Source organism: Rhipicephalus sanguineus, chromosome 1, assembly GCF_013339695.2.
Source record: "Rhipicephalus sanguineus isolate Rsan-2018 chromosome 1, BIME_Rsan_1.4, whole genome shotgun sequence".
Taxonomy (NCBI): domain Eukaryota; kingdom Metazoa; phylum Arthropoda; class Arachnida; order Ixodida; family Ixodidae; genus Rhipicephalus; species Rhipicephalus sanguineus.
In genome coordinates, this window is record NC_051176.1 from 7,014,412 (window position 1) to 7,029,048 (window position 14,637).

The window sequence follows — 14,637 nt, forward strand, 5'->3', positions numbered from 1 at the left end:
TTAATGGTTAGAGGGAAAATGAATATTTGAAGCAATTAGTGTCGGAAGAGTATTCGGCAAGAGTATGGGAATGCTTATGACGGGTTGGTCTGCCTTGAAAATAACATATATACCTTGAAGTGTCTATTTTTATTCGAAAAAAGACAGGGCGTGCAAACACGGACACAAGAAAGAAGTCAGGACACCACAAACGCCGACTAACAACTGAAGAGATGCACAACGGCTGAAAAGAAAGAAGGCACGAAAACTTATCTGCGCATTCCCATGCAACATGCGAACCTATCAATCCGGCACGCGTGGCGGTCTACGTGAAAGATAATTGTTAAGGCATTTGATTTCATCTTTATGCAAGTAAATGGACGGTTGGCTCACGCATGCGCTACCACTATTCTCGATATGCCATGCTTCAATCATCAGGCGCGTTTCTTCATTTCTATGCCGGTACAACACTGTGCATTCATCAAATTTTGGCGTGCACTTACAATCTCGACAATGTAAAGATAGATTAGAAGGTGAGCCTCCTGTTAGCGATCTCTTATGTTCCAGCAATCTCTGGTTGATGCATCGGCCCGTCTGTCCTACGTAGAAGCGGCCGCAGCTGAAAGGGATCTTATACACCACACTCGTACGGCAATCAGTGAATTTGTTGGTGTGTTTTACTAAACAAATATCGGTCCGCTTCTTGTCTTTTACTCCCTCATTCTTCCTCTGCACAGCGGCACAAATCTTACCTAGCTTATTGGCAGCCGTGAAAACAACATTAACGCCGTATCTAGTTCCTACTTTCTTTAGCCTGTGAGATACGCGATGAATGTACGGTATACCTACGACACGTTTCTTCCTATCGCTTTCTGCAACCATGCTCTGGCTTAACACAATAGACTTCTTTAAACGTTCAGCGACCGTGGCCACTGCATCACGAGGATACCCTACATCTAAAAGACGTGTAATCCCTACATCTAAAAGACGTGTAAAATGAGTGATAGCTTTAACGCACAGGTTACACGACTTTTAGATGTAGGGTATCCTCGTGATGCAGTGGCCACGGTCGCTGAACGTTTAAAGAAGTCTATTGTGTTAAGCCCGAGCATGGTTGCAGAAAGCGATAGGAAGAAACGTGTCTTAGGTATACCGTACATTCATCGCGTATCTCACAGGCTAAAGAAAGTAGGAACTAGATACGGCGTTAATGTTGTTTTCACAGCTGCCAATAAGCTAGGTAAGATTTGTGCCGCTGTGCAGAGGAAGAATAAGGGAGTAAAAGACAAGAAGCGGACCGATATTTGTTTAGTAAAACACACCAACAAATTCACTGATTGCCGTACGAGTGTGGTGTATAAGATCCCTTTCAGCTGCGGCCGCTTCTACGTAGGACAGACGGGCCGATGCATCAACCAGAGATTGCTGGAACATAAGAGATCGCTAACAGGAGGCTCACCTTCTAATCTATCTTTACATTGTCGAGATTGTAAGTGCACGCCAAAATTTGATGAATGCACAGTGTTGTACCGGCATAGAAATGAAAAAACGCGCCTGATGATTGAAGCATGGCATATCGAGAATAGTGGTAGCGCATGCGTGAGCCAACCGTCGATTAACTTGCATAAAGATGAAATGAAATGCCTTAACAATTATCTTTCACGTAGACCGCCACGCGTGCCGGATTGATAGGTTCGCATGTTGCATGGGCATGCGCAGATAAGTTTTCGTGCCTTCTTTCTTTTCAGCCGTTGTGCATCTCTTCAGTTGTTAGTCGGCGTTTGTGGTGTCCTGACTTCTTTCTTGTGTCCGTGTTTGCACGCCCTGTCTTTTTAGAATGAATACTTACCAACTAGCTCAGCTCTCTGTTATTCTAAGTCTATTTTTATTATGTTGTGTAGTAGTTGAAACATTAGTTTTAGTCTTGTTAGTTTCGTTCGGTTTTGTAGTGTTAAGATGCCAGCATTATTAAGTAGATGTGTCGGTGAGTCTGTCTGTACTTGTGAAAAATAAACCTTATTGCTTTTCTTTGAACCGCTTCTATTTTAATAATTTGTTGCTGGGTAAACGGGAACCAGACAGGGCTGGCGTATTCCAGCACAGATCGGACGAGGGTTGTATATGCTATTAGTTTGGTATTCGGTGGTGCGTGCTTAAGCCGTCTTTTCAGTAAAAATAGTCTTTTAAGGGCTGTGCCAGTAATGTTATCAATGTGAGTATCCCATCTCAAATCGTTTGAAATCGTTATTCCTAGATATTTGTGGTTAGAGCCTGTGGTTAAGGCGCAGTTGTCAATAGTGTGAGAGAAGTTGGACCTGCGTTTTTTGCGGGTTATTGCCGAGGAAACACATTTACCAATATTGAGGGACGTTTGCCATTTTTTGCACCACTTGTGTACATCTTCTAGAGCTCTGTTAAGGATTAGGTGATCGGAAGGAGTATTAATTTCTTGGTAAAGTACGCAGTCGTCTGTAAAGAGCCTGAGTTTTACTTTAGTCGAGAGGGGTAGATCATTAATGAATATTGTGAACAATATTGGTGCTAGGACGCTGCCCTGTGGCACGCCTGACGAGACTGCTGTTGTTCTAGAGGCGGTGTCCATTAACTGTAGAAATTGTGAGCTATTGGTTAAGTAATCCTTAATCCAGTGAACAATGCTACTATCTCCAAGAGTAATTCTAATTTACTTATTCATTTGGTTTGTGAAACCCGGTCGAATGCTTTCGAGAAATCCAAAAAGATTAGATCAATTTGTTTATGGTTATCAATAGACTGGGCTGCATCATGTATTATTCTAAAAGTTGAGTAATTGTTGAGAGTCACTTTCGGAAACCATGTTGTACAGGAGTAAGAATATGTTTTTTTTTCTAGGTAAATATTGATGTGTTTCAATACCTTAGGTTCAAACAGTTGACACACAGAACAAGTTAGTGATATTGGTCTGTAATTTGAAACCACGGTTTTGCTTCCTGCTTTATGTATTGGAATTATTTTGGCGGCATTATGTATGATGTGTCGTTCTGACGTGTGAATGAATCAGCGCTCGTGCTGTGAAGTTCTTCGTCGTCATTTGTCTCTTTCCGCGCTCTCAGTTCACTGAACGAACAGTATAAGGCATCTGGCAGCCTACGCCTAAGCGAGGCTCCACATTTTTATGCTTGCAAACAAAAAGCCTACTTTGCAGAAGTGCAGAAATAGCTATTACAAAGAGGAATATAACCAAGGAAAATCCTCGAATTCTTGTATTTATAGTCCACTCAATTTCTTTTCAACAACACGGTTCTAGCCATCACTACATCAAACATAAATTAGTAAGCGCAATAAGGGTTCCTGCACAGCCAACACTGTCATCAGTATACTCCGAATGCCGTTCATATAAGTGCATTTAAGTACCTGCCATCCGAGAGAGCACTTGGTAATGACGTCCATAGAGACACCTTGGCAGAGCTTGGAGAAATTTACAGCTGCGCGTCTGTGGTCTGGCACTTGTTCGCCAAGGATTTCCAGCAATGTGTCTGAACAATGGTGTATGATGCCTAGCATGAGCTTCATCTTTGCTGAAGTGAAACTAGGATTTAATAAATTTCGGACTGTCTTCCATTCATCACCTGTAAAATGAAAATAAAGAAAGTACGAATAAGACACCAACACCATCTATGCAGATATACGTGTGACGGACCAAGTATCATGGAACGATGTTAGCCACACTAAAATATGCAAGCTAATACCGTGCCCAAGCTCCTGTCTCCGGTTCGCAACATGGCAAAGCGGGCCGCAGAGCAAAATTTTTCTTGATGTATCTCCAAGGAAGTCGACGCCATTTCGCGCACCAAGGTTTCCTCGTCGAGGCATTTTTTTGAAAGGGGTGCGCAAATTCCTTCAACACAGCAGCCCGATCACATTACCAGCAGATAAAATAAGGTGGCTTCGTCGTTTTGCCTTTGGACATCCAAAACGTCCTTGTCCAGTGTCATGCACTGGACAAGGAGTTCACGCGCGAAGAATCAGTGGAGTGGGCTAATGCCAGAGCTGAAGCAAAGTAGCTTTGCCCAAAGCCGGCTCTCACTAAGCTGGCCCAGAGTATTGACAAGAGCGAATCGGTAGTGTTAGATGTGTTCTCCTTGTCCAAAACGCAGAAGCTGGGCGGGCCCCTCAGGGTCATCGTGTCAGAGAAAAGCACCTGGTAAAATCCGTAGTATTGTTTCTATAAGAGAAGTTAAAAATCTTGACAATTGGAGACCCGTTTCTAGTGAAAAACTCGGACCAAGTAACTTAATTTTACAAGAGTCTACTATTCATCAAAGCCTTTTCAATTGACGTCCAAGACATCTGCTACTTGCTACCACACGATGACTGCCCCAGTTGCGTAGAAGAATGCATCGACACTCACGGAGCCATCAGTTTTGCAAACAGTGCCTGTGTTTCAGTTGAGGAGTTCTTGGAACTTTTGTCCTTTTAGCTGAAGTCTACCTTCTCATCTTGGGAAGGTGACGTTTATCTCCAAACATTATGGTGTATCTATCGGTTCGTCAATAGCTCCCATTTTGTGTGACCTATTTCTTGCAATCCAAAAAACGGCACGAAGCAGAAGATGGAAGCTTGCGATACAAAAATCCGTAAACAGGGGATGGGTGCTCGAGCCGACGTTTCGACAAGTGGACTTTGTCTAATTCGACGCTGGAACTGATTTCCTTAGTTCTTGTGTGTATATACTTTGTGCCCTCTCCACCACAAGGGAGAAAATGAGGGCAACTTCCATAGTGGGGGTGGGGTCGGGGGAGAGGCTGCCGTGATGAACTGGGTGAGTCATAAGGAAGACGAGAAGAATGAGGGAAAAAAAGAAAAGTAACAAAAAAAAGGGGAACGGGGTGGGGGCAAAGGGGAGGGTATACGTTTCGCTGAATGATTGTCAGTGGAAGCACGTGGCACTTTAACAATAGTAGGTTCGAACTTCCTAGAAGAAGGGCTTAACTCTCGTTGGTTTTCGTTGTGTATGTGCCATACCGAATAGATTCAGAAGACCGCTGCGTGCTGACGCGCGCCTCGCAGTTTTTCAACCAACCAACCAACCCCTTAGAAACGTTAATACCTGCTGGCTGGAGTGTACTGAACTTGTAAATAAGGTATGACTGTATATTTTCTGTCTCTTGGGGATCGGAAATTTGACTGAAGCATGTAATATTTGAGATCGTCAACGTTGTGACCAGCTATATTAAAATGATGTGCCACTGCTTTGGTAGCTTCTTCGCCGTGTCCGCACGATGCCCGTTTAATCTAACAATAAGAGGCTGGACCCGTGTCGCCAATGTACCGTTTCTGACAATACGAACATTCGATCATGTAGATAACGTTTGAACTAGTGCAGGTAAGACTAGATTTTATATGATGGACGTAGTCACTTCCGGTACTTTTAAGTATGACGTCATCTTGAAGGTGTTTACAAGCCAGCATTTGTAACCAAATACTCAAATGCGCTACCAAACATAAATATTATCCTCCGTAAGTATTACCCAATACTGACAAGCAACGAGCGCCTTAGAAAAAAGTCGCCTGCATCTTCCCACGTGGGGAGCTCGAGTAAATGCGTCGCAGAGTGGTGGGGGTATCGCGTGAATGTTGAGTAATTGGGTATGGTTTGGGAATGATTAATTGTTACACGATGCGCACACCAAGTAGGACTTGAACGGCTCCAGCGTGCACGAAGTTCCGTGTCTGAAGCTCGCTTCAAACGCTTGTGTTCAGCGTCGTATGCTCGTCTCTTCGCAGCCTTGTCTTCTGCGTTGCTTGCTGTTGTTGACGCCGACGACGGTGAGGGTGGGGTAACCTTGCCTTCAACGAGTGGTGGGACGCTGATTGAAGGTACTGTTGCTTCCATCGCATCTACTCGAGTCAAGCAAAGCGTCAAGTCAAGCGAAAGCCAAGTAAACATGCCCTTGACTGAATTCCGAACCGCGCGCTCCGCCGCTTATATACACACCGCCCGCGTTCGAGGGCGGTGTGTCTTGAAGAAGCCTTAAAGAAGACCAGTCCAATTGTCGAAACATCGGCTCGATCACGCACCCCCTGTTTACTATTTCTTGCAAAGAAGGACAGAGACATTAAATGGAAGCTCAGTGGTTCCAGTGCTGTAAACAGCTGAGGTATGTTGACGGCTATTTGGTTCTACTGGGGGTAAGAACGAAGACTTCAACACTGGTATGGCTCGGACGTTTGAATAAAATGTTCACTGAGTGTTTAAATCCAATGCTGATCACACATGAAGCAACTATTACTGGCGTCCCATGCTTCGAGATGCCAGCAGGCAGAAAAACTGTTCCACACTGGCGGTCATGGCTGCGAGTGGCGCTAATTAAGTATCCGAAGTTGAAATGTGTAACGGGTTCCAAGGCTTCGCTACGGCACATATATACCCCATAAAGATTACGTCAAGATGACCGCCGTCGTAGCTCAATTGGTAGAGCATCGAACGCGTTATTCGAAGGTTGCAGGTCCGGTCGCTGCCAGCGACAAGTTACCTTTTCGTCCACTTTAATTTCTTCGTATTTATATCACTAATATTAAAAATACCATACCCTGTACATTCTTTGGCTTGACTGTCTGTTAGTTCGTATTAACACAATGTGTCTTACAAAGGAAAAAAGAAGCCCTTAAAATTCCCCTTCTTTCGTTCATGAAGTACTAAAGGAAAACTTGAGATTTCTCGACCTAAGGCTGACGTTCACACTCGAGCACAGATGTTGCCAGTACGGACCACGCGGTAGCGAGTCTTTACGGCGTTTCTCATCAGGCCATTTCAAGCTCGTTAAACGAGGGATCACCAAATTCACCCTAACAAATGTTTTAATTATTTCTTTGAACACATGTGAGGCCAGTTTTCTCGCCCAAACAAATCGTTAAATCACAGTAGGCTACCCTCAGCATGTCATCACTTTAGTAGCGGAAGGACTTTTAAGGACAGTCAAACGGAACATGCATAAATATTCACGCACTACAGCGACCATGTAAGCAAGCAAAGCATCTCGCTCATTTCTTACATACATGGCATTCACGCCGTCTCAAGAAGATAGCCAACAGGGCGAAATATGGCTGGTTTGTCCCGCACCGAATAAAGGTTCGAAGCGTTTTATGGCAAGCTACAAATCGGTCCATTTTTCATGTGTCACAAAACATAGTCACGCTTTTCTTTCGTGCAAGAAACGTGCCGTGTACACTTACCACTGTCATGCGGAAAGAAATATATCGGACAAACCGGCAGGTACCCATATAACACAGACTTTGTGAGCATTCAAACAGTTCTCAGAATATAGCAACCGGTCACCTTAGTCACCATTGTAGGAGCTGTGGTTGTGCCCCTTCACTTAATGCATCGTCATCAGTCCTAGAAACAATAGGATAACCCGAGAGATTACTCTGGCAATCGCGAGATCGGGAGCGTCTTGCATTAGCAGAGCACCTCTTGACCTAACAGAAAACGAGTTTGTATTCTTAAACAAAAGGCAGTTGCGGTACTCCGCACGAGTCAATGTGTAGCATTTAACTGATTTAATCAATGTGCTCCTGTCCCCTGGTTATTAGTGTATTTGAGTTCGCTTTGTTAGCTCAGCCTTGACTCTCAGTGCCTGCGCGCAACTGATCAACATATATGTTTCCACCTCTGTTTAATTAACATTCATTTGGAAATTAGCGCGTCGTCCCGTCGTCGCTTTCTTCGTCCGTGTATTTTTGTGCGCTACACGTTTCGCCACGTATCACCACGAACAAAAATCATTGTGACAACGCAATCGATTGTATATTTACCCACCCTTTATGTAATACCCTTTCGGGGGTCTTTAAGGAAATAAAAAAAACGCCAGGCCTGCGCTGAAACCGCAGCACAGTCACAGCGAAAGCTGGAAGAATGGCGTTTCTAGAGCCCGCTTGGGGCTACAATACAAGTACACTAGAAAGGTACCCACTACGCCATATATCACAATTTTTGTGAAGTTGGGAAGCACCTACTAAGCAATTATTCGTCATTCTGCGGAGAAGCGAGGCACCAGCTACACGTCTGTAAGGCATTATGTGCACTTTGTTGACGCGACGACTGATGACAATGAAGAATTATGGCTCAGCCCTTTGTAATGGGTTGAAATCTTTAAACGGCCCACCAGTTACGTAATTTGCATTGGGTGACGCGCGGTCGCTATTTCCCTCTCCCGCCATGCTCTATAACATACGTTGACGTGGGAGAGAGAGGAGGAGGGGGAGGCGACGAATTTTACTGCGATCCCGAGGAAGTGGATCATGCGCTTATGGGCTTCCTTGGCAACCAATACAAGTGCACTTGCGAGGAATCCACTACGCTATAAATCATTGCAATTTTTGAGAAGTAGGGCAGCAGGCACTGTGCCATTTTTCGTCATTCTACGGAGAGCGTTGGTACCTGCTAAACGCATGCAGGCATTATGCGCGCTTTGTTGATGCTGTGCCTGATGACGATGAAGAATTATGGCAGAGCCCTCTGTAATGGGTTGGAAGCATTCAAGAACCTACTCGTTGCGCATTTCGCATTGTGTGACGCCTGGTTACAGAATTCGCGTTGTGCGACGCTTGGTGCTTATTTTACTCTTCTACCACGCTATATTGCATATGCTAATGTGGTTCCTTCCCTACATGAAGCCTGTATAGGACCTTTTTGCAAAGCAGTTTCAAGCACCGGCATGGCCCAGAGGTTGAATACTGGGCTCCCACGCAGAGGGCCCAGGTTCGAACCTCGTTCCATCCTGGAATTTTTTTCTTATTTCGAGCGATACTGGTTACCGACACCGACGGCGGCGGTGGCGGCGGCAGCGGCGGCGGCGGCGGACAACTACGGCGCCAAAAATGGCCGGTGAAATGATCTCATAACAGCTTTCGCTGTAAAATGAATGAATGAAAAGGCCATTCCTACATCCTTCCATAATGCGTCATTGTTGAGGGCAGCAACCGGTCTGACGAACGAACAAAATGCACTTTCCTAGCTCATTTTTCCTTGAACACGGGATCGTAACAGAGGCCCAGGCAAATACGACACCTACAGCTGCTACGGCCCGTTCCACAGAATAGTAAATTTCGCTATTTCGCCCGTACATTTCGCCCACCTGTCGGCCAGCGATACCCACCGAGGAAGGCGGACGTTTGGCATGCCTCTGACAACCGCCCACTCTGCTACCACTGCGGGGAAGCTGGCCACACCTATCGCCGCTTCCAGTATCGACAGATGGGGCTACGTGGTTTTCGCTGTAGACGCGCCGTGTCCACAGCGGGGTGAACGACCGCACGACATCGCCAACTACCTCGCAGGAGCGCAGTGGACACCCCGAGGACCTTCCCGATCGCTGTCGCCAGGCCGTTACGTCCTTCCCCAACGCCGACAATACACTGGCCCAAGCTGGGGCCTGTCACCTAGCCCGTATCCGGAAAACTAAGGGCAGCAGCCGATGGAGGTGCGGTTGCTGTACGACGAAATACAGCAGATCCTCCGCCGCCGACCACGACGCCGCGACAGAATCCGCCGCAAGCCGAACGAGGCCCTGATGTCGAATCTTCGCGGCCCGCAGAAGACCTGATTACGCAACGTCGAAGCAGCAGGACAAACCGACGTGGCCTTGATCCGACGCCACAACCTAACCGCAACGCTAGGCGACGAACTAGCGACCTCGACGTTCTCATCGACGGCCACAACGTCACCGCTCTCGTCGATACTGGAGCCGACTATTCCGTCATCAGTGGGCCGTTCGCCGCAAAGTTCGCCGCAGACGTGCTTGTATGAAGGAAAGAGGACGACTTCTAAGGGCTCGTTTTTTTTGTTGGACACAGTATTAATGAGACATAACAGACAATAATGCGAAGAAAAGTATAGAGGGTGTTATTTGTAATAATTGGGATATAAATGTGAAGAAAGTAAAGTGGACGAAAAGATAACTTGCCTCCGGTAGGAACCAAACATGCGACCTTCGAATAACGCGTGCGATCCTCTACCACTGAGCTACGGCGGCGGTCATCTCCGCGTCCACTTTATAGGGTATATATGTGCATTTAAACCTAGGAGTGCGTTGTGTACTTCGACTACGTCGTTCTGTTTGCCTCAGGCTTCGACGAATGCCTCCAGCGCCTTGGAGCTGTACTTAAAGCAATAAAGACCTCCGGACTCACCCTGAAGCCAGAACAGAGCCGCTTCGCGTACGAGCTCTTGTTTTTGGGCCACGTCATCAGCAAGTCTGGAGTTCGCCCCGAGCGGCGAAAAAGAGCTGCCATCGCGGCCTTTCCGCCACCCACCGACAAGAAGGCCCTACGCCGATTCATCGGCTTGTGCTCCTATACAAATGCAATAACGTCGAAGTCTGGGTCAGTTGGTACATGACGCTGAGGCAAAAACCAGTCAAAAAGACGCCGGACAAGGGGAAGAAGTGACACACACAACGACTGGGCTAGCAAGTGTGCTTTGTTAGCTGACAGGAACTCCCGGAAGAACCACGGCGCATGCGCTGTTCACGTAAAACCATAAAGCCAAAAACCACAACATAAAAGAAGCAAAAGCAAAACATTCGCCTACATGACGGCCAAGAATCTACCGCCAGAGTGACAGGAACTCGCATTCCTTCTGTAGTAATGAAATGAACGTAGTGCTGACACAATCGTCACGGTGCCTGTTGATATGATATGATTCACGTGTCTGTCATATCTTCAGATATGTTGATGATTTCTTGATCATTTTAAAGCTATCATCTAATAACACCGTCACAGTGACGGCTGAACAAGTTCTGAGTAACTTCCGAGTTTGCTCTAACGCCCTATCTTTTACGCATGAACTTCCGGTTGACAATGTCATTAGGTTTTTTATCTTTTGCTTACCTTTAGGGATGATGGACATTTGTGCTGGTGCTTTTCTCCCAGAAGAAAAAAAAACTTGTTACCCTACTCGTCTGCTCACTCAAAAATTGTTAAGAGAGGGATCGCGAGTAACTGTTTCCGTTCTGCACTGCAGAAGAGCTGCCACCACTGCGTTAAATCGAGTTTTGACTGTCAGGTTGAGCGCTTGGATGCAGCGGGTTTCCCACAATGTGAAAAAAGTCGCTTCGAGACAGGGCGTAGATGTGTTTTCGGCGCCTTGCAAACTTTCTGCGCTGTGTGCACGTGTTCCTCGCGGAAACACTAGCACTCCGGTGTGTTCTACTCGGCATAAAACCAAGTACACTACCTGCGCGAAACATGTGTATGCGAGTCCGCTAACATGCGAAAAAGTATACATTGGCCAAACTGGCCGATGTTTGAATGAACGACTGCGCGAGCACCACAATTTGTTGGACACGTCAGACGGGGCTAATCTTCCCCGCCACTGCCGGATCTGTGGTTGTGCGCCGTTGTTTTCTAATGTTAAGATTTTGGGTAGAGGTGGGGGCAAGGAGGAGCACGAAATCCTTGAAGCATATCATAGCAACATGCACCGTGACGATTGCGTCATACTACGTCCATTTCATTACTACAAAAGGAATGCGAGTTCCTGTCACTCTGGCGGTAGATTCTTGGCCGTCATGTAGGCCACTTTTTTGCTTTTGCTTTTTTTCATTTTTTTAGTTTTTGGCTTTGGTTTTACGTGATCAGCGCATGTGCCGTAGTTCTTCTGGGTGTTGCTGTCAGGTAATAAAGTACAGTGGCTAGTCCAGTCGTTGTGTGTGTCACTTCTTCTCCTTGTCCGGCGTCTTTTTTGACTGGTTTTTGCCTCAGTGCCATATACAAACGCTTCGTCAAGGAATTTTCGCATTTCGCTGAGCCACTGCCTTACCTCCCGAAGACCGGCCTGCAATTTTTGTGGTGAACGACGCAAGTTGAGTATTTGAGGAACTGAAACGACACCTGCAGACGCCTCGGATGCTCGCGCATTTCGACGAGTACGCCGATACGGAAATCCACACCGACGCAAGCAGCGGAAGACTCGGCGCCGTCCTTGCGCAGAAGACTGGCGCACTGGCAAGGGTTATCAGTTATGCTAGCCGGTTGCTATCCAAGGCGGAATTCAACTATTCCACAACCAAATAGGAGTGTCTTGCCATTATCTGGGCTACATCCAAGTTTCGGCCTAACATCCACGGCAGGCCCTTCAAAGTTGTGAGCGACAAACACGCCTTATGTTGGCTAGCTAACTTGAAAGACCCTTCAGGTTGCCTCGCACGGTGGAGCCTAATACTTCAAGAACTCGACATTACCGTCGCGGATGATGACGCCTTCTTGGGGACCATACGCGCCGACGACTTCCTTGAACGACAGCGAGCCGCCGCGGTACTCAGGGGCCTCGTAGAATGTATGTTTTTGTACAGCGCGAGGAACGACGAAGACGGTAAGAACAAAAGGGACACGGACGAGCGTTGAGTCGCAACTGAAAAGATTTATTTGAATAAGACATGTACGTAAAAGCAGAAAACATATCAACTCTGCGCAGAAGCGTGAAAAAACCGATGGAAAGAGTAACAGCGGCACACGTGCTGAGAAGATATGCGAGCTCCTTGTCCGTAAGAGACAACGATGTCTCACGCTTGCGTCACCCATTCGGGTGATATGAAAGGCCTCTCTCACTTCTCTAGTCCCTTCTGTTCTTACCGTCTTCTTCGTTGCTCGCGCTGTACGCAAACATACTGCCGTACCAACTAGCCCAACTTTCAATACTGTTGCCTCGTAGAATGCCTTGACGGTTGGACCGCCGTTGTTTCGAATGTATTCAGGCGAGGTTCAACGTCATTTTTCTTGAAAAACGACGTCCTCGTAACCAAGAACTTCTCTCCGGCTCGGGCCAACTACCATGTCGTTGTACCTTCGGCACTGCGACCAGAAGTTCTGCAGGCCCCGCATGACGACCCGACGGCTGGCCACCTGGGCTTTTCCTGAACGCTCGCGAGGATACAAGAAAAGTACTACTGGCCACGCCTTACCGCCGACGTCGCTCGCTACGTGAGGACATGCCGGGATTGTCAGCGACGCAAGACGCCGCCAACAAGGCCAGCAGGACTGTTGCAGCCCATCGAACCACCTTTCCGAGCGTTCCAGCAAATAGGTATGAACTTGCTGGGGCCGTTCCCGACGTTGACTGTTGGAAACAAGTGGATCGTCGTAGCTACCGACTAACTCACCCGCTACGCCGAAACAGGGGCCTTGCCCAAAGGCAGGGCCGCCGAGGTAGCCAAGTTCTTCGTTGAGAACATTGTCCTGCGTCATGGTGCCCCAGAGGTCCTCATTACCAACAGAGGTGCGGCCTTTACTGTTGACCTTACTCAGGCGATATTGAAATACAGCGAAACAAGCCACCGCCGGACCACAGCCTACCACCCACAGACCAATGGCCTCACCGAGCGTTTAAATAAGACCATCGCCTGCATGCTGGCCATGTACGTCGACGTCGAACACAAGACGTGGGATGACATCCTTCCGTACATGACCTTCGCATACAACACGGCCATGCAAGAAACGACGCAAATGACGCCATATAAGTTGGTATACGGAAGAAACCCTGCAACGACGCTCGACGCCATGCTACCCAACGTCACCGATGAAGAAAAGCTCGAGGTGACTGTCTACCTTCAGCGCGCCGAAGAAGCCCGACAACTCACCCGCCTACGCATCAAGAATGAGCAGACGACCGACAGCCGCCGTTACAATCTTCGACGAAGCTACATGGAATACCAGCCCGGCGACCGTGTTTGCGTCTGGACGCCGATACGCCGACGCGGACTTCGTGAAAACTTCTACGGCGATACTTCGGGCCATGCAAGGTTCTTTCATGTATTGGGACTCTAGACTACGAGGTCATCCCGGACGGCATCACGACTCTCAGCAGCGCCGCGCACGACCTGAAGTCGTCCATGTCGTGCGCCTTAAGGCGTTTTTTTAACACGAAAGTGTCTTATGCCGGAGTCCACCACGGCTCCACTGACGCATTTCCGTCACGGATATGACGTTGTAAAATATGAAGACTAACATATGGCAAAGAAAAAACTATTAGAAAAAGTTCCGTCACCGGGAGTCGAACTTACGACCTCTCGATCGCCAGCGCGCAGCGCGAAACGACTCCACCACAGACGGCATGTTCTCTGCTATGCTAACGGCGAGCAATTTATGTACACCATTTTCCGGTTGCGGCACTCAGAGATCGGCGGTACAGCGTGTTTTCGTTATCACTAGCGAGATGGCGCGAAGGGCTCGAAGAGCGCGCTTTTTAAAAGTCGTCCCCCACGCGGATTAGCGCGCGCCTTGACAGGGCGTGGTCGCTCGTGCGGGCGCTTATTTCGTGATCTCGGTGGTTTGTACAGGCGCTCCCAGAATAATTCGGAACGCCAAGCATGCAGCCGCTCGCCGGCGGAGCGCACCGGCGGATAAATGCACGCACGGTGTGCGCATGCGCGGCCTCCCTAGCGAGCTAGTTTCGCTCCCTAGTACATCTAGACTGGCGTTGTCTTGCACCAAAAGGGTAGTGCTAGGTGCTCTTTAGCATTATCACAAGGTGGGCTGGACGGACCAGGCCCTGTATCATACTGCGCACCGCAATCTATAAACATAAAGGCTCATGCTGCTGATAACGTGCATTCTTCTGTGCCATTTTGCTGGATAATGTGCATCCGCCAAGCGGCGTCGAGGGGCGAAATCGAGAGA

General features: G+C 47.7%; 1 protein-coding gene across 1 annotated transcript in view; it reads right to left on the reverse strand.

The window, feature by feature from the left end:
• LOC119389357 (cytochrome P450 3A29) overlaps positions 1–14,637 on the reverse strand; it is a 185,240-nt gene that overhangs the window by 10,877 nt on the left and 159,726 nt on the right. The window contains exon 4 of the mRNA XM_037656579.2: positions 3,373–3,587. Coding sequence (XP_037512507.1) covers positions 3,373–3,587 — 215 coding nt within the window. The remainder of the gene's footprint in view (positions 1–3,372; positions 3,588–14,637) is intronic.